This window comes from Emys orbicularis, chromosome 3 (assembly GCF_028017835.1).
Source record: "Emys orbicularis isolate rEmyOrb1 chromosome 3, rEmyOrb1.hap1, whole genome shotgun sequence".
Taxonomy (NCBI): Eukaryota; Metazoa; Chordata; order Testudines; family Emydidae; genus Emys; species Emys orbicularis.
The window spans coordinates 131,708,740-131,732,240 of NC_088685.1; the positions used below are offsets into that span (position 1 = coordinate 131,708,740).

A 23,501-nucleotide genomic window follows, 5' to 3' on the forward strand; every position below is an offset into this window, starting at 1 on the left:
AATGAAATAAAGTGTCCAAATACTAATATAACTTGGCATTAAAAATGGGTAATTATGTGCATAACCATTTAACATGTATAAGTGTTGATATGATACCCACTGTGTCCACATTTGAAAACTGGGCCCTTTCTCTGTAAAAAAGATTCCTTAGCTAAGAGATGAGTTATATATACTTTTCAGCCAAACTTTTAGAATTATTTAATGCTTGAAAGTTAGCCTTTGCTTTGTGCTCTGTTGACTCACAAACTTGAGCTCTGAAGGTATGTCTACACTGTAATTAGACACCTGTGGCTGGCCCATGCCAGCTGACTAGCACTCACGCTAAGGTGCTGTTTAATTGCAGTGTAGACCTTTGGGCTCTGGCTGCAGCCCGAGCTCTGGGACTCTCCTACTTTGCACAGTCCTAGAGCCTGGACTCCAGCCCAAGCCCAAATGTCTACACAGCAATTAAACAGCCCCTTAGCCTGAGTCAGCTGGCATAAGCCAGCTGCGGTGCAGCATAGACATATCCTGTGGGATCATCAGAAAAGGGAATTTCCACATTAGCTAGGGAAGTACACCCTTCTTCCCGCCAATACGAACTTCTCAGCTATCATAGTGGTATGCAACAAGGTGCAGTGTCCATGGTGGCCGGGCCTCAACTGCAGAAGGCACCACAGATTAAGCCAAAAACTTGAACTGACCTAGAATCAAACAGTAAGCCAGTGCAACACAGGTGTATTGTGCTTCTGCTCACCTATTTCCACTGAGCAAGTGAACCATTGCATTCTGAGTCATCATAAAAGATTGTGCTGCTTCTAAACTCTATGTGGAGGTGGCAAAGTCCTGATTCATATTAGTAAGGAAACATAGCAATCTCTTAGCTAACCCCAGATGAATAAAAAGAACCCCTGCTGGGGTTTCTCCATCTTAGTGACAAGGGACTTCATGAAGAAAAAAGTCATTTCTCATGTCTCTGCAGTCCACGGGAAGGCCATCCGGGTTCTTAAGGAGCCATTATAAAGTCAGACAATATTGTATGTCTTCAATAAGCCAGTGGTCTGAATGAGCTCTCTCCTGCCATCTATTGATGAACTGGGGGAAAAGACCTCAGGAACAGACCACATTTGCACAGACACACCTATTGTCTCTTCTAGGTGATCAGCAGACAGACCTGCTTTGCCAAAGTGATCAATTTTGACTGTTTTGGGTTAAAATTCACCTAAGTCTTAGATACAGGGATAATACAATGTTGTTATTTTTACTGTATGACTAAAGGGCAGAAGAACTGTACTTAATATGCCCTAAGTGAGAAAGTCACCCTCAATTCATCCTCACTCACCGAGAGGGGGTGGGAGTGATGCCAATCCCATCTGAACAACAGAAAGGATGGGAATAGGTGTTTCTACATGGTGGTGTGAACTCTGTTTAAAGGGTCCTAGATGCCATAGGACCCTTTCCCTCCAGCGTTTACAAACAGTTGATTAGGCTTAATTGCGAGTCCTCGTTTCTTGTTAATGATGACTAGAGCTGTAATCACTAATAAGCTGATCTAGGGAGCTGAGCCTTAGTCTTGGTGTGGGGGCAGGATAATGGTGAAAAAATGAAGAGGAGGCGGCAGCAGTGAGGTTCCCTGCTAACTAGTGAAATCACTAAGAACTGGGTTAGGTGGTGGAACCTGAGAACACAGCATTGCAGCCAACAGCAGCAATGACAGCAGAGAACAGAGGTGGAAACATCACTTGAGCACACACACTTCCCCTCAGGAATTGGAGGTGAACCCACCCGAATACACACCTAGACCCTAGACTAACAAACCGTAAGTGGGGTGCAACAGAAGAAAAAGGAGAGTGGCATATTGAAGGGACACTTGTCCACTGGACTTTCATATTGCAAGGTGGGAAACTAAGGCAAAGTAGTGCCCAAGATTCTGTGGGGGTGGGTGTTTACTTATTGTGTACATGCTTTTGAATCATTGTTGTGTTCTCCCAAATTAATGCTGTGTTACCTCTCCTCTTAATAAAAGTTTTCTTTTGTTATACACAGATTCCGTGCTTGTGGGTAGGGAAGTATTGCCTTTTACAGGTGCCCAGTGTAGTGTTCAGTTTTTCTAGATTTCTGGATGGGGGTTCAAGACAGTTCTGTTTTGTAATATTAAGAGAAACCCCTGGATATTGACCCTTGTTGCTGCTGTCACCACCTGGCAGAAAGTATACATATACTTTAAATGGACGCATTTGAGATTGGCCTAGGAGTGGTATTCTATCTGCATTCGGTATTGCGGTAGTATAAATCACTCACACTCTATAGAATGTATTTAGCCCAGGTATTATTCCCATTGTACAGATGGGGAAGAAGCACAGATAGACTAAGTGATTTGCCTAGGGTCACATAGGATGCTTGTGGCAGAGCAAAAATTGAACCCAGATCTTCTATTGCCCAAGCTAGTGCTCTAACCAGTGGACCATCCTTCCTCACAAGGAGACAGTCTCAGGAGATAAATGCTGAATAGCACTCAACACTTTATTACAGCTAAAATTCGTTTCCCAGGTTGAATGAAGAATTATTAAAATAGCTACTTATTGTAAATGTCAAATCCAATAAAATCAGTTAATAAAATTGGGGGTGGAAGGAGGAAATACAAGAAAAGTAATTTAAAAACTATTCAAAATGAAAGAGTTCTTTAGAGTATGTATTCTTAGAACCAAAGTTCTGCTACCATATGGTTAAGTAGATGATGAAATTAGCAGTCAGTCAGCATTATATTGTTTCACAAAGAAGTACTGATAATATAAGTAATAAGTATCTAGAAAGTTACACACTATGGTGAAAGAACATACAAAAATAAACTGTTTTTGAATTCTATTACATAAGACAAAGATAGCAAACATCACACAATAACACTAATGAATTTATGTTACCAGTTTAAAGGTAATCCATTTGGGAAAACCTTTAAGACAGCACCTGATTTATAGCTGGGTAAATGGATTATAACCACGTAAATGTCTGTTGGCACATCACTAAAATGTACAGGTTGTTAGAACTAAAGTTCTATAAAACAGCAACTTCAGTAGTCATTTAGACTTAAACAGGTCAGCTTTCAAGAAACTCTAGGTTTTATGTTATGCCAAAGCCAGAATTTTATGTCTGAAACAAATTTGGCTCAAGTTATGACTCTTAGAGCCAGGCTTGCATTAGGTGGTGGGAAGAAGTGTGTTATAGGCATGGTAGTGGCTGGAGGCATTATACCCATAGAGACCAAGAACAGGGGTAATGGCTCCAGTGGCACTTGCACTCCCATTAGCACAGCCCTCCAACCACAAGCTGATGGGCAAGAAGTTGGGACCATAAATATGTTTACACCAGCAGTCTGCACAAATTTCCTCTGTTGGGACTGCTGCATGCTGATAGTGATGCTAAAACAAGGTGTGTGGGCAGCTGCATTATGACTGCTTCCTGTTCATGATCACTGGACTGGGAAGAACAGGCTCCACACACACTCCAGTTTTGCACCTCAACTCTGGAGCACCCAAAATTTGATTCTCTGCTTGGAACAAGTTTAAAAATACATTACCATAGCCAATCCTTTATCACAGTGAAATACACAGTGAAAATGCAAAAAGTGACTAGAACTTTTTACACAATATGTACATAATTATAATGGTCATTAAGGTTGAAACTATTCATGCTAAAAAACAGCTCCAGTCTTTCAATGCAGTCAGTGTAAACCACAGCAATCAGGCAAAGTCCCACTGGAGTCTGAGACTCCATGTGGGCACAGGGGTGCATGCTACCAAGCTGCAGTTCAGGACTGAGGCCAAATTGTGCCCCTTAAACTCTATAGTTCAGAGAGACCTGGAAAAACTGAATCTAAATATAATCAAAGACCTAAATCTTTATTTCTACATTCCCCACTTTATTTCTGCAATCTTGGAATTTACTCAAAGGTATTCAAAGCAAAAGAAACCTGAAGGAAATAATTTCTTGTATAATTAAACCAGTCAGCTAACTAAAACCTCATTAAATACAGTATAGGAAAATGAAGCCAGGACACACATGCATTCAAAAATGTGTGCTTAAAAGTAGTTATTTCCCATACACTTCCGATTTTTCTTCTTCTTTTAGATTGTGATCTCTTTGGGCACCAAATGTTTCTGCAAATGTTTTTAATACAGAGTTCAGCAAAATGGAGCACTGATACTGGTTGGAGCTTTTGTTTCATACCCTTAATTGTTTTCTATTTAGAGACTTGCAATGATCCATTTGATTGGTCTGAAAGAAATTATTACTACATCCATTTATTTATTTACAAAAATCAGCATAGATAATTAACAGCCATAAGTAAAAAGGCTATTTTAAAATTAACATTTCTGGTTTAGCGTGCTCTATAATCACTGGACATGATTCTGACTAAATTCAGGACCAGGACGCTACAGGTATCTGGTTACTGGAACGTATATTTTTCACGCTATGGAAACTTTTCTGTTAGAACTGATCCTGCTCTCACTATCAACTGCTGTCTGACACCAGAGAGCATATATTCTGACAGGACATGGTCAATTAGCAGAGGCCCTCATCCCATGGGCTGGACCTCCTGCATGTACAGCTTCCACACCACTGCACTGGAATCCTCATCATTAACTAGTAATAGTTCTGCCAAGTGAGTCAAAAGGAAACAGAGCTCTTGCTCAAACCAAACAGGAGCTGTGGTGAGTTGTTCTTAGCAAAAAATAGGTCTAACATACTTCATAAGAAGGGGGAAAAGGAGGATAGCATCTGCAATTCTTTGTTTATAATAACGTGGTTCAGTGATCTGTTTCTGCACCCTGTGGAAATATGGTTTCAATTTTGCTTTTAATCAATGTTGCCAACACATTTTCTTCCTTGTCAAACACTTTTCTTAAAGTGAATACAAAGACAGTTTAAGATTAATGTCTCAATTATATTACAGTAGTGGCTCGTTTGGTTTCAAATTCAGTTCACATTTGTTTAAAGAAGAGGTGCAAGCACTGTGCTTGATAAATGGAATCACAGATGGCTTTAAGATACATCATCATTACTGACTTGTTGGGCAGAGAAAAGTTACATAAACTTCTTTCCAGAATCCAGTGCTTGAAGATAAGGTCTTTGCCCACGTTGCTGTATTTCTTACACCCTTACAAAAATTTCCTCAGCTTCTGCAGATGCTCAAGTACGGAATATGGACTGTAAGAGAGGCTGGCTTTAGATATTCTGAAAAACTTGTTTCAGTTATAGCTCGATACAGCTGTCAGGATGTTATTAGCTTTGACAATATGTCTGGAATGTCAAGTGCTTTGATTTGTTTTTAAATTTAAAAAGAATAGTACAAGTTATAAAGTACATTAACTTTCAACATTTTAAAGAAGTCCTCCTAAAAGGATAAAAACTAAAATATTATCCTACTAGACCGGATAGTTTCAGATCCTTTGGTAAAAATCAAATAGTGGAGTTCTAAACTTTCTGAATCTTCAAGGAAAATTGGTTCAACAAAAAATGATGAATGATATCTAAACCCATATAATGCAATAATATTAATATCCCAAATTCCAGTGCTGATTTAAGTCAAACATAGAAGTATAAATGTATGGGCAATGAACAAAGAGCTCTAAGAGCAGATTTCACTGATTAGCCCCTAATTTATTTTCAGTCTCAAGCAGACAGATATTAACAAGTTTCTGTAATGTGCCAAACATCATATATAGTATTTATATCCCACTAGCCAATGATCTATGTTGTTAACAATGTGAGTTGCAGTAAACAGTGGGTTATAATAAAGTTAAGGAATAAGGTGCACATCAAACATTTGCTGTAACTCCTAGAATATGATGAATGATTTTTTTTAAAAATCTGATGTAGTGATTCAGGTTTCCTAATATCAAATTATACTTGAGAAAGCATGCTACAACACTGTATTCATGGCTCCTGACATTTTCAAGACCTCTTAGCAATTGGCCTATGAGTAAAGCAGAACCATAGGAGTAGGAGTGCCAGTTGAAAGACAACAAGCTAAACAGCTCAATGATTCTCTGTCCAGAGCCAGAGGCAAATTAGAGCAACCCAGGGGCTGCACTGAAATGTGCTAGCTGGCAGAGTCCCACAAAGACCATATGCCAGCTGTGGTAGCTGGAATGAATAATGCATCATGCTCTAACCACTTTTACTCATCACCCACAACAAATCCCCCCTAGCACCAAAGGGTGAAGAGAGAGGCATAGAAGCTAACTCAGCTGACTCCACACCTACTGGGGACTCTCCCATATCAGCAGTATCCCAACAGGACTTGAGGCAGAAAGGGAGCAGAACAGGGTTTACAATCTGGTCATATGTATTTTTATACTACCTATCATGGGCCTTAGTTATCAGTCCCAACTAATAATTTACGTATCATATATAAATCATGAGCATACAGTTGAAACTTCAAACCACCAATTTAAATTATATTTCATCTTAAAGGGAAAAAAACCCTCTCTTCTGAAAATGACTTTTTTTCCCGAAGAACATTTTGAAAAGCAGATTTCCAGCATTCAGACAACAGAAATATCAACAGAACCTTAATTACTACAGATCTTCCAGGCACCAAAACACTTGCCTGCATATGGTGTTAGGAGCCAGGGTTTCAACAACAGTCTGCTATTGCAGTTACTTTTGCTTCTGAATTTAAGATCAATGTTTGCTCATCCTACTCATATAGCCTTAAAGAGTTAACTATAAAGAGTATAGTATCAGAGGGGTAGCTGTGTTAGTCTGGATCTGTAAAAAGCGACAAAGAGTCCTGTGGCACCTTATAGACTAACAGACGTATTGGAGCATAAGCTTTCGTGGGTGAATACCCACTTCGTCAGTTGAAGTGGGTATTCACCCACGAAAGCTTATGCTCCAATATGTCTGTTAGTCTATAAGGTGCCACAGGACTCTCTGTTGCTTTTTATAAGGAGTACAGATGAAAGTAAAACAGATTCCCTACCAAAAAGCTTTGAGGGGATTTATGTTCAATAGAAACCTGATCCCACATGGTGCAGAGTACCCAAAGTATATATCACCAGCCGGAAAGTAACTACCCTCTAGTGAATCAGTGAAGAAATGGCGCAAGGGCTGCTATCAAGCGTAACGATATAGTCAAAATTATGCAAAGAAATGCATAGCCTATCAAAATTTACATTATTTGAATACTTGTACAAATTATAGTCTGCTTTTATTTGAGAGTGTCTGCTACATCTAAAACAAATGCACATTTACCAGAAGTAATTACAGGTGACAGTAGGGTCTGATGGTACTAGCCAATGAGAAAAGAGAAACCATCTTTAAACAAGAACACCCTCAATTGAACTTGTACCATTGGGATTCATTTCCAACAGGATCTATGTACAGATAAATGCCTTCTCATTTAGGTCACTGATTCATCTCCAACCCATTAATAAAAGTCATCACCACTTGAAGGCAGTTTGGCAAAATGAGTTTGTAGTTTCTATACAGTTCCTATTGTTCAGATATGCACATCACAGGAATTGCCATAACTGGCACTATGTGCCATCCACTGTTAGTGGTGGTGAGAACTCTGAATCATGCATTGCATAAAATGTAATAAATTAGCCTTTAAAAACTGAATTTTCTGAATTTTGAGAGTCTGTTGTATTTTCAAGGAGAAATAATGGAATGTGAACTATTTAAAAGAAAATTATTTTCTCTGCCATGAAAGAAAATGCACTGTATGTCAGATGCAATGCATACATCTTTATGGTGTCAAGAATCAGATATGTATGCTCTTTCAGGTATTTGGAATCCAAAACATCTACTATTTTTCAAAGGTAAGTAAAAAGTTTATCTCAAAATGCTTAAACTAATTATATATACATATACATATATGTATATATACACACACACACACACACACTCTCTCTACATTCAACCAAATGAAAATGCAGCCAACAGGCACACAGCACATTACATAACAGTAAAAAGAAGACGACATTTTGGCCAACACCATGAGGGGAAGCCCAGAGTCTTATGAATGTGAAATAGGATCCCTGGTATTCAAAGAAAGCACACAAGATCTCAGTTTTTCTGCTCTTATCTAAGGCCCCAGAAGAATGCATGAAAGGACACTTTTTGTGAATATATTAGAAGCAGCTCTATAGTTTGCAACAAAAGTCATAAAATATTATTACGCACGCTTTTATCTTCTGATCCACAGGCTATGAATTGCCCACAGGGAGTGACAGCTATTCCACATGGGTGGCAGCGGTTAATATGTCCTTCAAATCGACGTTCACACCTTTAGAGGAATTAAAATAAACCGAATTAACGCTGGCTAAAAAGTAGTTTTTTAAACTAGCTGCAGAGTTGATAGTTACAATCATTTATTTTTGTGAAGTTTTGCTACATTCAGATCAACATCTGCCTAGTTACCAATACAGTACCAGAAATTAAATCTTCAATATCATGTTTGCAGGCGGATAGGAGCAGGGCCACCCAGAGGATTCAGGGGGCCTGGGGCAAAGCGGGGGAGCGGACATACTCACCGGGCGGCGCTCCGAGTCTGTGGCAGTGGGTCCTTCAGTCGCTCCGTGTCTTCGGCAGCACTGAAGGACCCACCGCCGAAGACCCAGAGCAACTGAAGGGCCCCCCGCCGCCGAAATGCCGCCAAAGACCCGGACCGCCGCTGGGTAAGTAAAAAGTCGCCTCTAGCCAGGAAAGGGATTCTCAGCCAGGGCTCGCGGGGCCCGTGGCCTGGGGCAAATTGCCCCACTTGCCCCCCTCCCCCCCCCGGGTGGCCCTGGATAGGAGTAATTGATGTTAAAGGAATACAATAATCTACTAAAATAAATTTGAAACAGTGGTAAGTTAGAATGTAAAGTTATAAAGTTCCAGTTTTCTAACTGGAAAGTTAGAATGTAAAGTTACCAACTCGAATTTTTCCGTTTGAGATTTAAATTTTCTGGGACAGAGACAAACACTCCTGTAAATTTAAATCTGGGATCACCCAATCAGCAAATATTCCAGCCACAGTTTAGTAGACCAATTTGACTCTCAAGCCCAGTGCTTAAATTCTCCGCTAATGTTAATACACATAGGGTCCAACTTCATTTGACTCAGGCAGCTCCAAAATTCCTATCTCTATCTCTTATGTGAGTTCTGGACACTTTGTGCCTATTTCTGTACTGTTAGTTCACAACTTGCAATGTATAGTTCTCTACAACTACTGTATGTCGAAACAGCACAGTCAATGGACTGCACTTTCCTACCTTAACTATTAATTTGTGAATTGCTTTTAAACTTGATATGTCTAAATTCAGCTTGAATGACGTTTTTTAAATATTACTGCACTATATTATAAACATTTTCAATTATATGGACTTTCCAGATATATTTGTACAGAATAAAATGGTACATCTTTATGAAACCTATTATGTGCCAAGATTAAGTCTCTGGTCTTCACAGCAAGCTGTAGCCTCTAGAAACATCAAAACAATGTATCGGCATTAAAACATTCTTATACAGAAACTTTCTGCATGCAGAGTACCAATTTAGTTCATGCACAATAGCAGAATTCTTTTTCTCATGGGGATTTTGGATACACATCGTGGCATACATTTCACATAGATTTGTGAACATGTATTATATATAATTACACAGACACTTAAAATCTATCAGACAAAGCAAAAATGAGTGGTAGCGAAAGATCTATTGTTGAGTTAATTATTACTGCATTTCCTGTACACTATTCATACTGATGAAGACTTACAGTATACTTCCCCATTCACATGCTATTTTTGCACTGAAGCAGTTAGTGGAAAAATTTAGAGAGAAAAGGAAAAATATTTACATAGTGTTCATTGATTTGGAAAAGACGTTTGACTGAGTTCCACCAGAAGTCATATGGTAGTGTCTGAGGGAGAAAGTGGTACCAAAACTTTATGTGCGGCTTGTTCAAGCCATGTATGTAGATGCAATGTCAATAGCGAGAACTTCTAGTGGTGAAACAGATGAAGTACCAGTAAAGATGGGCATGCATCAGAGATCAGCAATGAGACTTTCTTCTTTATCCTTGTCCTGGATACCCTGACAAGGAACATACAGAAAGAGGCACCTTGGTGCATGCTGTCTACAGATGATATTCTAAGCAGTGAGCAGAAAGACAGTCTAGAAGAGGATCTTGATAAATGGAGAGATGTGTTGGAGAGACATCAGGTCAAAATAAGCAGAGGAAAAAAAATAGTATATGGTATAGCATTTCAATAATACGAACACTGAAAAATTATCCTTGAAACTAGAAGGGCAGATAAATACTGAAAATGCAAAAGTTTCAAGTATCTGGGTTCCAGAATCTGGGGAAATGGAGGATGAAATTAGAGCTAGGATAATAAACGCTGGGCTCAAACGGAGAGTTGACAGAAAATACCAGTAGGACAGAAAATACAAGTAGGATTAAAAGGGAAAAATCTATAAAACAGTGGTCCATCCAGTTTTAATGTATTGCATTGAGTGCTGGGCAACAAAGAAGAAACTTTGAGTAAATGATCTGTTCCAAAGAAATGCAAATTTTGAGATGGATGAGTGGTGTAAGCAAGAAAAACCAGGTCAAGAATGCGTATGTTAGAGACATGTTCAAAGTAACACCCATAAACAAAAAAATGGGGGAGATCCATGTGTTTTGTGTATTATGAGCTTTATGGACATAAAACCAAAAATTTGTAAAGTGCATAACTGTTCAATGCCCCTTTACTGCAGACTCCTTCCATGATAAATCAGAACACTCTAAACTCAGCCATTTTTTAATTCTCTATGTGAATAACACCTACTGGAGTAGGTAGAAAGGGGAGAGTAAACTATTTTCTTCCTTGCATGAACTAAAAAAATGACTAAAAAAAAGTCAATTTTTCCAGAAAATTCCACTTGTGAGTAGAGCAAGGACAGAAAATGTCATCTGAACAGGAGAACATTTTAGAAAGTTATAAGCTAGTGAAAAGCTGGGGATATAACAATCTTTTTTGCAACTTCACTTCAGCAGTCACTGCCAGTGAGCATTATAGTTCATATTTACAGACAGGTACTTTAAATATGGGCCACAAAGGACCTGCTTTAATTTTTTTAATTTAGCCATCTGAACTCAGTGAATATAATGACCCTGCCAAACTAAACAAGAAGCAAGAACATAAATAAATTATTCCCTTCCCCCCAGGACACATGCATTTAATTGATTACCCAGCTTTTACTTTTAACTACTTTACCATTCACTAGCTTTGCTTATATTAATATTTTAAAAAGGAAAAGGCAGGTAAGTGATCTGTGAAAAGTTCTCAACTCATTTATTACTCTTCTAGAATAGTAGTTAGACCAGCTGATTACAAAAACATAGGAACATAATAGTTTCCAACCACAGAAGTCTCCAGTTTTATTACTTTTTGACACTGGTGTGGGTAATAAGGCGCCATATTTTGGCAAGACCTTACATGCCCTTCTATAGGCTTAGCAGATCTTTTACAAACAAAAAAAGTGAAAATAACTGAAAATAACATCAAGTATTCCTTAATCAAAATAACCAAACTAATAGGCAAACTATAAAACATTACATTTAATAAAAACATAAACAAGAAACTCAAGAATATCACTTAAAACTAATGCACCTCCCCTCTCTTTCAAATCAGTTCTCTAAAACCCTTTTCTTTTAGAAATATTTCATACCTTACCCTCCTCAACAGAGATCTCCCCAAATCTTCCCTTTCCTGAACAGCTGTCCCTCCTTTTTGTTTTTGTTTGGTTTGGGATTTTTTTGTGTGGAGGAGGCAGTTTTTCTTGTGCTAGATTGTATTTTGGAGGAGGGGAAGTCTGGTTTTAGAAAGCACCACATACATTTCTGGATGAATATACATGATTCATAATAATAATTTAGTTACATAAAAGCCCATTCCCATTTTAAACACGAGCTCATATGGTGCATCTGTTATAACAGATAGGCTGGCACGATGTTTTGGAAACACTGTCATTGCCATAGCACAATATACTATTTTGTATTTGAAATAAGTGATATCTGAGGTAAATATGTGGCAATAGTTGACAAGTGTTGACTGTTCAATGGCTTCTACTTTAGTGAGCTTTCCCTGGGCAACCAAGGGCTAAAATGCAACTTTTATTTTCTATAAACAGTTAATATTCTAAACAAACAATCTGAGATTATCCTTTAAAAGAAAAAAAGAAAAAAAAAGTTCAAGATTGCAAGCCTGATTCCGCACTCCATTATACTAGTTTTATATTGGAATAGTAGAAAAACCACTTATGTAACGAAGAGACGCATCAGGTCCTGCATATTTACTATAAAGAAAAAAAAAAACTACTTTTGAGTTTACTGTAGCTACTGCTGGCTAGCCATTTTCTTCATATAATAGTTAGCATGTGCCTTATATGTTCAGAGCATAGTACAGATATTAACTAATTATACCTCACTTGTTTAAGAAAGTATGAAGACTCTGAATAAGGATAATATCTGACTTTTTAGTTCTAATGTAAGTAATCCGGCCTTACCTCAGTGTTCTCAAATCCCACAGTTTGATGCCATCACCAGTGGCTGTGGTCATGAAAAGATTGTAAGCTTCAAGTGGCTGAGTGCTAAAAGCTGATCCCTGTAACATTAGAAATTTCTTTCAGATGACAGCACTTCAGGTGTTTAGAGATTTCATGCATTCAGTTAAAATCTACACAGACATTACCTACGTTGAGCTGAAATATAAAACTGGGGCTTTGCAACACCGCCAGGGTTCAATTTGTATGTACTTCACATGAATTTGCCACACACCATACCCTTCAGGTTCTTCAGAACATGAACCTTCAAGACCACCTCTCTAAAGCCCTCTTCCTGTAATGTATCCCTTGCTAACTTTAGAACTGTTTGCAGGAGGAAGTATCTGTTGTAAGCAAATCCATACTACAGTCCTTTCATGGTCTTCACACAAAGAGACAGGTTGCAGCCTGACCAACAGCCCTTAATAAGGCAACAAGAACAGGGAAACAGCTACTCCCATTGGCAGGAACTGATACACTGAGCAAAAGAACTTTTAATAAAGAAGCTAAGGAAACACTTGAGGTTCCTTAGCAACAGTTCATGCTAGAAATTATGGAACACCCCACTGAGAGTGTAGTCGTTAGAGAACCCCTCTTGGCTCTCTAACTACCTTGCTAAGAATTATGGAATATATGATCAGCATACCAGCTGCTGGCAGTGAGAACAGGAATGTTTTCACATCTCACACTGCCTTATGGAGAAGTTCAGACCATATTTTCCATTTTCCAACCATAAAACTCCCTCCTCCCTGCCCCCTTCCACAAGGAATTATCATGCTGCCAAGCCCTTGGGTTGAATACTTTACATTCTGTCTCAGAGAAACACTGAAGATGGGTCAATTATACAAAGGTGACATATGTTAGGAGATAATAATGTTCTCCACCGAAGTATAATCCACTTAAGAGTGTAACAGCCATAGAATGACTAAATATGTTTTTATATAAATGCAAAACAAGCAAGGAATATCTTAGCAACTTTCAACTTAGTTATGGTGTTTGTTTGGGGTTATAAACAGAACTTACATCAACATGCAAACAAAGAAATAGAAGAAAAAATAAAATGCAGGGATTAACCACCTCTACAGAGTTAAACCCTATAATACAGGAATAGGCCAATACCAAACAATGGACCAAACTCAGCCCTGGCATAAGGTGGCGTAATTTCCATTGCCTTCAATAGAAGTTACACTCGTTCACACCAGGACTGAATTTGGCTTCATGTCTTTAAATAATTAAATCCAGTCTAACTCCTCTCATTTGTAAACATCTATATTGACAAACCTTCATCTTTTTTTGCTAGCTACAAATCTTGTTACCAGGGAACTAAAAATAAACAGTGCAACTCCCCTCACCACCCATTCAAGTTCATGAATTGGCTGCATACAACAGAAACCTCAAGGTCATTTCCCGCAATCGGTGCTCAGCTGCCAAGAATCTTCTGTTCTTCACAAGAGCTGGAGTACAGCTGGGAAATACTCCAATATTTAGTCAATGGATACTGAGCACTGCCATAAAAGTGATCTCCAGATAGAGTAGTGATAACAACTCTAGAAATACAAATTAATTCCCCAAATGGCAAAGCTAAATGAGGCATCCAGCATTCACTTAATAGACTTGTAATTGCCTCCCCACCTTCTCTTTCTTGTACAATTCTCCTTAAATTGAGAATCCCCATCTCCTGCTTCATAGGATGCTCCAACATGCACTATGCTGCTGATTTAACAAATATCACAGAAGTCAACTGGAGTATGGAGCCAACAATTGTCTTGGGTATTGTAACATTATTTCATATCTCCAAACTGCAATATGGCCAAAATACATCAGCTCTTTTCAACTGATAACTGGAAACAGGAAAATCTAATTCCACCCTGTCCCACAACCCTGTCCTCGAATCTTCACTAACTTCTTGTCCATTTCTGTACTCATTGCAAAATCTCCCTGGTAGCCTCCAAGGGCCTTTTCAGCATCAAGTCCCTTGTGCTTCAGTCTCATCTCTTCCTATTCTCTGAATTCATTGAATTCCACTAGTTTTAATTCTATCCTCCTTCCATTTCTGAACCTGGGTAATTGATTTGAGGTCCAAGCTCTCCCCCGGTCCATAATTCAGGGCAGACACATGAGACCTGATTTTTTCCATTGCCTTGCATCTTATATAGTCATTTGGTAGTGTATTACACCCAATTCACACTTACTTTACACAGGTGTAAATGATTTCACAATGTGCGAGGTAGTAGAAAAATCAGACAAGCCCTTTTCAAACCCTCTCTCTTCTCTATGGCTTGTTAACACCATGTCCCTTTAAATCTAACTCCTAACTCTCTTAAACTTTTCTCTATCCTCCAATATTCTAGTGTCCCTGACACAGAATTATGATGTCCAGCCATTATTAGATGTTGTCATATGTATGGATGCTACCACTGCTGAATAAAGTCCTGCATATGCTGCTTATATTTGCAAGCTGTAAGCCTGTGTGAAGTGTTTTCTAAAGACATCATACAAAAATTATTTTGCATTGCATTTTTGTTTAAAGGAAACACTAAATCCAGGTGCCTGTGTCTAATCAAAGAATGCTAACTTACCTACCAGTAACTGGAGTTCTCTATCAGAATATATTGCTTCCATGAATGAACACTCTTAGATCTGCACAGAAGAGTGCACAAGTCCAACAAGGAAGATCTATTTAGCGAATGATTAAAAATGATCTACTTTCACATTTACTGGCACTATTACATTTGGGCACATTACTGTGAACTGCATTTTTCATGTGTTTGTTCCACTCAGTATAACTGATAGTACAGTCCCCATGAGGCTATAGGGCCCATTGACTTCAGAGGGACTTCTCACATACTTAAAGTTACACCTGTGCGTAAGAACTTTGTTGAATCGGGGCCAAAGTGCTGAATATTGCACAGCACATGTTAAATGATGCACATAACAGCATGTCAAAAATTGATGTGCAAGACATGGAGCACAGGGGAATTATCTGACCTTGTATTTTTTAAAGTACTTTTATGTGGTTACAAGGTTAGTCCCACCTAGTAACTAGGAGTAAGGCCAAAAATGGGAATGCATAGATAAATGCTTTATTTGCATGGTGAGAAATGCATTTGAAATCATGTCTCCTCATTCATGTTTACTTTCCACATGCATACCACGCATTGCTAATCCTCTGCTCATGAGTGTAAGGGAGCAGAAGAGGCTTGAATATTAATTCTAGGTGTAGAGGACTAAAACCACGCCCTGATCCAGTACCCACCAACTTCAATCAGTATTGAAGCAGGTCACTAGTGTTTAATTTAGAAGGTTGCTAACCAACAGAGAGGAGTGAAGTTCTGGAATAAACTTCTAATAGAAGCAATGGTGACAAATAACCTAACTATTTTTAAGACAGAGTTTGATAAATTTATGAATGGGATTATATGATGGAGTTGCCTGCAGTAGCTAGGGACTGGATTTGATGACCAAGGAGGTCCCTTCCAGTTTTATGTTCTATACTCCTAACTGTACTTGAGCTCATATCTAGCCTTCACTCGTGCTTGCTATTCATCTTGCAAGTTCTCGTGCAACATCCAAGGTCTAAATACTTTCACATTCTCTGTACAACAATGATTTTTTTAAATGAAAGAATGGAATATTTGTTAGAAAAACAAGATATAGGTAAACTCTAAAGATTACAGGCCATCCATCCTTACACATTTCTGACGTTTATTTTCAGTTCTGAAACTTCTGTTTATCATTTATTGCTCCAGTAAACAGCCACAATGCACAATATGGTAGACATGCAGAATATTTTTTCTGAACACTATTCAAATAATGCTTATATCTTCATTTCTGGCATTCTACAAAGTGCTGTACAAGTCCATTTTACCTTGTACAATGATTTTATTCAACTAGGCAAGCAAACCAGTTTAGTATTATTTAACAAATCTTTAAAATAGTGACTTCCAGGGCCGGCTCCAGGCAACAGCCCACCAAGCTTGTGCTTGGGGCGGCACCTGGATGGGGGCGGCGTGGCGCGGTGCTCCGGCTCCGGCCGCCGGGGAGAGCGGAGCCGCAGTGGGCTCGCCGCCCTCCCCCGGCGCTCCGTCCGCCGGGGAGAGCGGGGCCGCGACCGGGCTCGCTGCCCTCCCCGCGGTGCTCCGGCCGCCGGGGAGAGCGGAGCCCCGGCCGGGCTCGCCGCCCTCCTCCCGGTGCTCTGGCCACCGGGGAGAGCGGAGCTGCGGCCGGGCTCTCTGCCCTCCCCCCGGCGCTCCGGCCGGTCGGGGAGAGCGGCCCGCGGCCGGGCTCGGCGCCCTCCCCTGCCGCGCTCGGGGCGGGGGGGGCGGCGGGAGGCTTTTTTGCCTGGGGCGGCAAAAAAGCCAGAGCCGGCCCTGGTGACTTCCCAGTCAATTCTATTATTTTAGCTACATTCTTCTTGTTACACTTGAATACCCATTCCAGAGAATGTATTCCATGTTATTCAACATAACCACTGTGTCTATACATTCTGATTTTCACAGAATATAGACTCCCCACTTATATTTATGGCTTCTTAAAAGAATTAAGACACAATGAATTTGCTCAACCTTTTGAGACTAAGTTTTCATGTGCAAGTTAAATGATTTTGAAATATTACAAGAATAGAGTAGGCAAGAAAGGTACCACATGACAGTATGTGTTACCAATTTGGGGCATCATTCTTATTTTCTATCCTGACAGCCAAATTTCCCTAATAATCTCCCTCCTCTACAACTGTAATCTTCTCTACTCAGGTCTTTTTAGATGCTAAACTCACTCCACTCCAATCTATTCATACTGCTGTTGCTAAATAAAGTTTGGCCCCAAATAAGGCACGGATCTGAAGGATCCCTATCTTGTTCACTACATTTCACTCCATTCAATGCACATGGACACTGTCCAACCAGTGCACTGAGGGACCTGACAAATGCTGAGTGCCCTAAAATCCCACTGAAGTTGATGGGTCTCAGAAGGCACCTCAGCACCTTACAGGATAGTCCTAAACTTTAGACATAGTATGTGATACTTTAACTAGAAACTACCATAATGTTGCTGTATAAGAGGAAAGACAGAATTAAATTTCCACTTTAATTTTGATGTTTCCTAGATTCTCTCTTTATACAGCCTTAATATCTTTTAATGTAGTTACAAATCTATAGCTCAGACATGCAAAATTGTATTTTCCCGTTCATCCTAGCAGAATAATTTTTAGAGTATTCATTTTTGTCCAAGAGTGAAATATTAAATGCTATTAGGTGTTTTAAAAAAACAAACAACAAAAAACAGTGCTCAGATGTCTCAGTTCTGACCAAAGTAGGGGCCCAGGATATAAATTGTCTGCACTATCTCCTTGGTTTGGATTCTTTCAAGGACAGTACATGTCCTCTTTCCATGCGGGAGCATTTATTTGCAGAAACCATGTTTGTCCTCATGACTATGATCCTCTCACAATAATCCACACAGACACAAAATCCTGTGGAGTCTATTTTTTTGGCATATAATTACTCCTAGGGGAATTCTGCACCACTGCACACATGCAGAATTCATGTCCCCTGCAGATTTCTTTGCTTCCCTGCAGAAAAAGGACTTCTGACAGGGAAGCCGCAAGAGCGATCACACCCCCCTCCCCGGCACAAATCTCTGAAGTGATGGAACAACTTCCATGCCCCCTTCACTTGGAACAAGTACCTCAAGAATCCTAATAGTAATAGAATACACAGTTTGTGATGGGGTACCTGCCCCACACTGGGCTCTAAGCGGTTAATAGAGCCCTAGGGAGGCCGCACACGAGGCAGCCAGTCAGAGAAGGGCTGAAGGGAGCAGCCAGTCAGGGCCAAGCAGGCCCATATAAAAAGGGAGCTGCAGGGCAGAGGAAGGCAGTTCTCTGCTAGGAGCCCAGGGATGAAGGACTGTGTCTCTGGAGGGCTGAGAGACCTGCCAGCACCCTGGACAGAGCAGAGCAGGGACCTGGGGAGCTGGCTGCTGGGGTTTGCAGGCTGAGGCCCTGAGGCAAGGGCAAAGAGGATGCTGGGGCCACAAGGAAGTGGCCAGACAATTTGTTGCAGTAGCCACTAAGGGAAGTGGCTGAACAGCGGACTGCAGTTCCCCCGGAAGGGGGGAGGCACAGGGTGTGGCACGGCCGGAGGGTTGTGTCAGTGAAGAGGATGCCACGGTCCTTGGAGAGACGTAGGTCCTAGAGCAGGAGTGATGGTGGCGAGGCAGAGGATGCACTAACACGCAGAGCTAATTCCCAAGACAGCCAGCAGGAGGTGCCAGAGTGGTGAGTGAACCCCGTTACACAGTTTTTATACAGCACTTTTCATCAGTAAATCTCAAAGAGCTTTACAAAGGAAGTCTGTATCATTATCCCAATTTTAGAGATGGGGAAACAAACACATGGAGAGGTGAAGTGACTTGCCCAAGGTCACCCAGCAGGCCAGTGACAGAGCCAGGAATAGAACCCAGATGTCCTGAATCCCACTGCAGTGCTCTAGCCAATAAGCCACACTATTCTCCTGATGACTATGCAAAAAAGAGTTATTTGAACCTGCAGTATGGCCCTTACAAGGAGGCAAAACCAGGAGATTTCTAACTGCTACTGCTCTTTTTTCCTGCTTGCAGGCAAGGAGCTTCGGAGAACAGCTGATGGGTATATCCTATTGCTCTCTACATGTCAGCCCTCATTTCCTCTAAGCTCATAATAGAGAGGTCTCCCCCCAATAGGCAGTATTACCAGACATACCCGACAACCTTCTGAGAGAGACAAAAGGTTCATTTGCTTACTCAGCAATTTTCAGGCAGAAAGGAGCACGAGTAGTCAGTTTACTTAGACAACAACCTGCAACTCACTTCACTCAAGAGGGCCACTATTTCTGAGCTAGATAAATTTTAATGTAGTCAGCTAGAACCTAAGGGCTCTATCGAACTCTGAATAGCTGCTCCTCTACACTGGACCAGAACCATAAAAATAATGTGATGCATCTACATAAAAATAAATAAGCAAACAAGCACACGGTAGTAGGCATGCTACCAAATAAACTTCTTTAGTGATTTTCTGGTCCCTACTATTTTCTCGAGTGCAGGATTGCTCTCTTATAAGAACTTTTCCCTAATATATACACATCGATAACTAAATAGTTGACTTCACGACTTCTTTTTCCACTGATTTGTTTAGTTTTAAGTATTAATGTATTTTATGTAACTGAAAAAGTTGATTTAGAAACTTAATTTACAATTTTCCATAAAACAAGCTCAGTTTTCTTTGCTATACCACAGTCTGCCTTTGTGCCTCTAATTTTTCTCCCAAATGAATACTTGTCCACAGCTTTAAAGTGTTCTCTGCTGAAGTAACCTGAAGTCACTCAGCTGACAGGGCAAAAAGAGAAGCCAAAAAAAGTCTAAGCATGTATGTGTTACAAATAATACTGAAGGAGTTTAGCACAGTTAAGGGTTTTACCAGACCACATCTCCAGATAATCACAAAAAGTTATGTGAAAGTAGCACTGAGGAAGTATTTTAAACCCACAGAAGCAAAGACATTCAGAAATGAGGATGAAATGCCATCCTTAATCTACCCCAATGTGCTAGACATTGCAGCATGTATAGTACATAAGCTCACCCATCATTTAACTCAACCTTCCAATAATAGGGAGGATTACACATGAGTTTCTTTAACCCACTTACTTATGTGGATTTAAATAAGATCTCATGACACTTATAAAAAAAATAAAAATAAACCATAATCTGTTGATTCTCAGTATAACGGAGTTCATTTCAGAGTCCAGTTTTCATACATCTAGGGACTGTTGACATAAGAAGTCAGTTTCTCTATCAAGTCTGACTACAAAATATTTTTTTGTAGATTCGGCTGTAAGATTCAGATTCTCCTTAACACTTTGGTTGCTGTCTTCAAGCACTAATACCATGATCAAAAGCACTGTAAATGGATTTTCAATACTTTCCTAAAATAAGTAATTTAGGGTCAGAATCATTCCCTTCTGAGGAATCCCCCTTCACAGCAAGAGAGACCCTGAAAGTTCCATATATTTCTAAAAAATCATCCAGTAAGGGGTGTGGGCAGAATTTGCTGTCCATGGAGTGCACAATGAGTGTTAGCTTGCAGCCCCACAACTGACCTAAACTTCATGGAGAGATCCTGAAAATCTGAGGGCTGGAAAAAGGTCTGAAAAACATTTACAGGGAGGGATGGGTCCCTCCACATTAACCCATGGTACAGCTCTTCGCCTTTAATACCCTTTCCATGGGAGCTTCCCAGCAAAGAATATGAATCCATGAGAATGATTTTTTTCCTGCTGATGCTTCCCTGCAAGTTTGCCAGGTTATGATGATCCAGTGTATCTTAGTCATGCCACATTTAAGCACGACCCCTACTCAGTGAAACCCTCCTAAAATTGTAGATCCCAAATGTCAAGTTAATGTGGAAGAATCTCACTGATTTGGAGCTTCTCTGTGATAATTTATCAATACTGTATATGGACCTGGTTACTGGGATGTTTAAGTCAAGTCAATAGAGAGCTGCCTGGGAAAACCGAATGGCTCAAGATAAGCCACCACGCAGCACACATTTGAAATTTGCTAAGGGACAATCCATTGGCTCTGAAGACCCTGCTTGATTTCCTGCTGAGCCTACAGGACTAGTTTTTACCACAAGGGTCAAAGCCTGGGAATACAGAAGAAGCATGTTAAAAAGGACACTCTCGCTCAAGAAAGGTAACAGTAGGCTGAGACAAAGGACCTTGATGGGAGTGTCTGAAGAAGCTAGGCCTGTCTAGGTCATGACCAGAGAGGATGTTAAGACTTTAGGTAAGACAGATATACGTATAGACTCTTTGTAGTTTTAAAAACCTTTTTCTCTCAAAGCTTTGTTCCGCCTGCAAAATAAACAATAGTTTGGTTGTAAGGAGACTGTTTTGTCACTGTACATCACTGGCCACATACTCATGAAGGGAAGAACTTTAGGTGCCAGAACTCAGTCTAACTTTCCAAGTAAGCATGGTTGACCCACAGGATACTGTAACCCAGGTCTAGGCGTGGGAGAATTATGAAAATTCAACCACCGGGGAAATAAAGACGAGAGTCCTAATACTTGAGGGTGTGCACTCAGACCACAAAGGGGACAGAGGTGCAGCTAGCCCTGTAATCATGACAGGGGACTTCAGAGTTTAAAGAATGATGCTATTCAGCAGACAAAATTTCCCTTCATCTGACCAATTCTGGGCCCTTCCAGTGTGATTAATGATGCTTGAATTCTCTCTGTAGCAAACATATGAGAGGATAATCTAGTCCTATGTCACTGTTTTTAAATACTATAAAATAGAAAAACTGGTAAATCCAGATTATGGAGTAACTACCTACAAAATTTCATTTAAAAATGGTGATTTATGGGAGTGCAAAAAACCATAAACCATAAACAAACAACTTTAGCACAGAAACAAATAGCTGAATTTATTTAAATCAAATTTGAAAACATTTTTCTTCTCTGACTGTTCCATGTGAAGTTTCAGACCAAGATCAGTTCTTATAGTTGTGTTATAAGTAAAGCTGCGAGTCTGTTACAGAAGTTACAGATTCCGTGACTTTCCATAATCTCCATGACTTCTGCAGTGGCTGGTGCTAGATCAGGGGCTGCCCGAGCTGGGCAGCCCCTGGGCCAGCAGCAGCAGTTTGGATGTGTGGGAGGGGGCTCAGGGCCGGGGCAGGGGGTTGGGGTGCGGGGCGGCACTTACTTGGGGAGGGGCTCCCCGGCTCCCACTGGCATGTCTCTGCAGCTACTAGGCGGAGGGGCCAGGGGGCTCCGTGCACTGCCCGCACCCGCAGGTGACACCCCCCGTAAGTCCCATTGGCTGTGGTTCTCGGCCAATGGGAGCTGCGGAGCCAGCACTTGTGGCGGGAGCAGTGCGCGGAGCCCCCCTGGCCGCCCCTCCCTTAGGAGCTGTAGGGAAATGCCAATCAGAGCTGGGTAGGGAGCCTGCCAGCCCTGCCGCCCACACCCCTCAGCACCAGCAGGGGTCCTGGGCCATGCGCCACCCGCCCCCCATCCTCCAGCAGAGGTCAGGGGTTGGGTGCCACCACCCGCCCCCCTCCCACCCCCACGGTGCCCCAGCCCAAGTTTTAGTTAGGGGTAAATTCATGGACAGGTCACAGACATGAATTTTTGTTTACTGCCCGTGACCTGTCCATGACTTTTACTAAAAATACCCACAACTAAAACGCAGCCTTAGTTATAAGTAACAGAAGAAAACTGGGGAGGAGTGGGGTTTGTAATAAAATTACTGAAACTATTTTCCACCATGGTAACTACAGTTGGGCTGTAATGATCCTAAATCCAATAAGCAGTATCAAGTCACACAAGAGGAATCCTTGAAAAAATGTTTAACTCATAATATTGACAAACAAACACCAGCTGCACATGGCAGAGAACATGTACTAAACTATTAATCACAGAACTGAAGGAGGGCTATATTAATTTGAAATTCTTTTTTAATTAAATCACTCACTTCTGGAAGAAAATTAAGGAAACACATTAGTAAACTCTTATTCACAACATTGCTTATGCCTGGTTTTGGTTATCTGACAGAATATTCATAAAGTCATTCAAAATAATGTGTAATGCAGATTTTTCAGTCTGACAACCAAAACACTTGAAAAAATATATATCAAGTGATCACAGCTGAACAATATTCTAAAAGCTGAAGTGTAATACAATAAGATGCTCAGTTATAGATTATATAGGAAACTTTGTAGTTGTATAAGGGAATCAAAACTTTAAAAAAAATTAAAAATCCCAAATCCTCTGATCCAACTATAAATCTGAAAGTCCATGTGCTGAAGCATAAATGCAAATGAGAAGTTGGCGCTTAATGTAGAAATAAGCTACTCCATTGCGTGAATTAATATTATCATCAGTGTGTGACTTGATTAGATTGTGT

The 23,501-nt window shown here is 40.4% G+C and overlaps 1 protein-coding gene across 1 annotated transcript in view; it reads right to left on the bottom strand.

The window, feature by feature from the left end:
• The window catches only part of WDR27 (WD repeat domain 27), a 110,879-nt gene that overhangs the window by 11,790 nt on the left and 75,588 nt on the right, over positions 1–23,501 (bottom strand). The window contains exons 21-22 of the mRNA XM_065401452.1: positions 12,520–12,617; positions 8,170–8,272 (exon numbers count right to left, since the gene is read on the bottom strand). Of these exons, the coding sequence (XP_065257524.1) occupies positions 8,170–8,272; positions 12,520–12,617 (201 nt within the window). The remainder of the gene's footprint in view (positions 1–8,169; positions 8,273–12,519; positions 12,618–23,501) is intronic.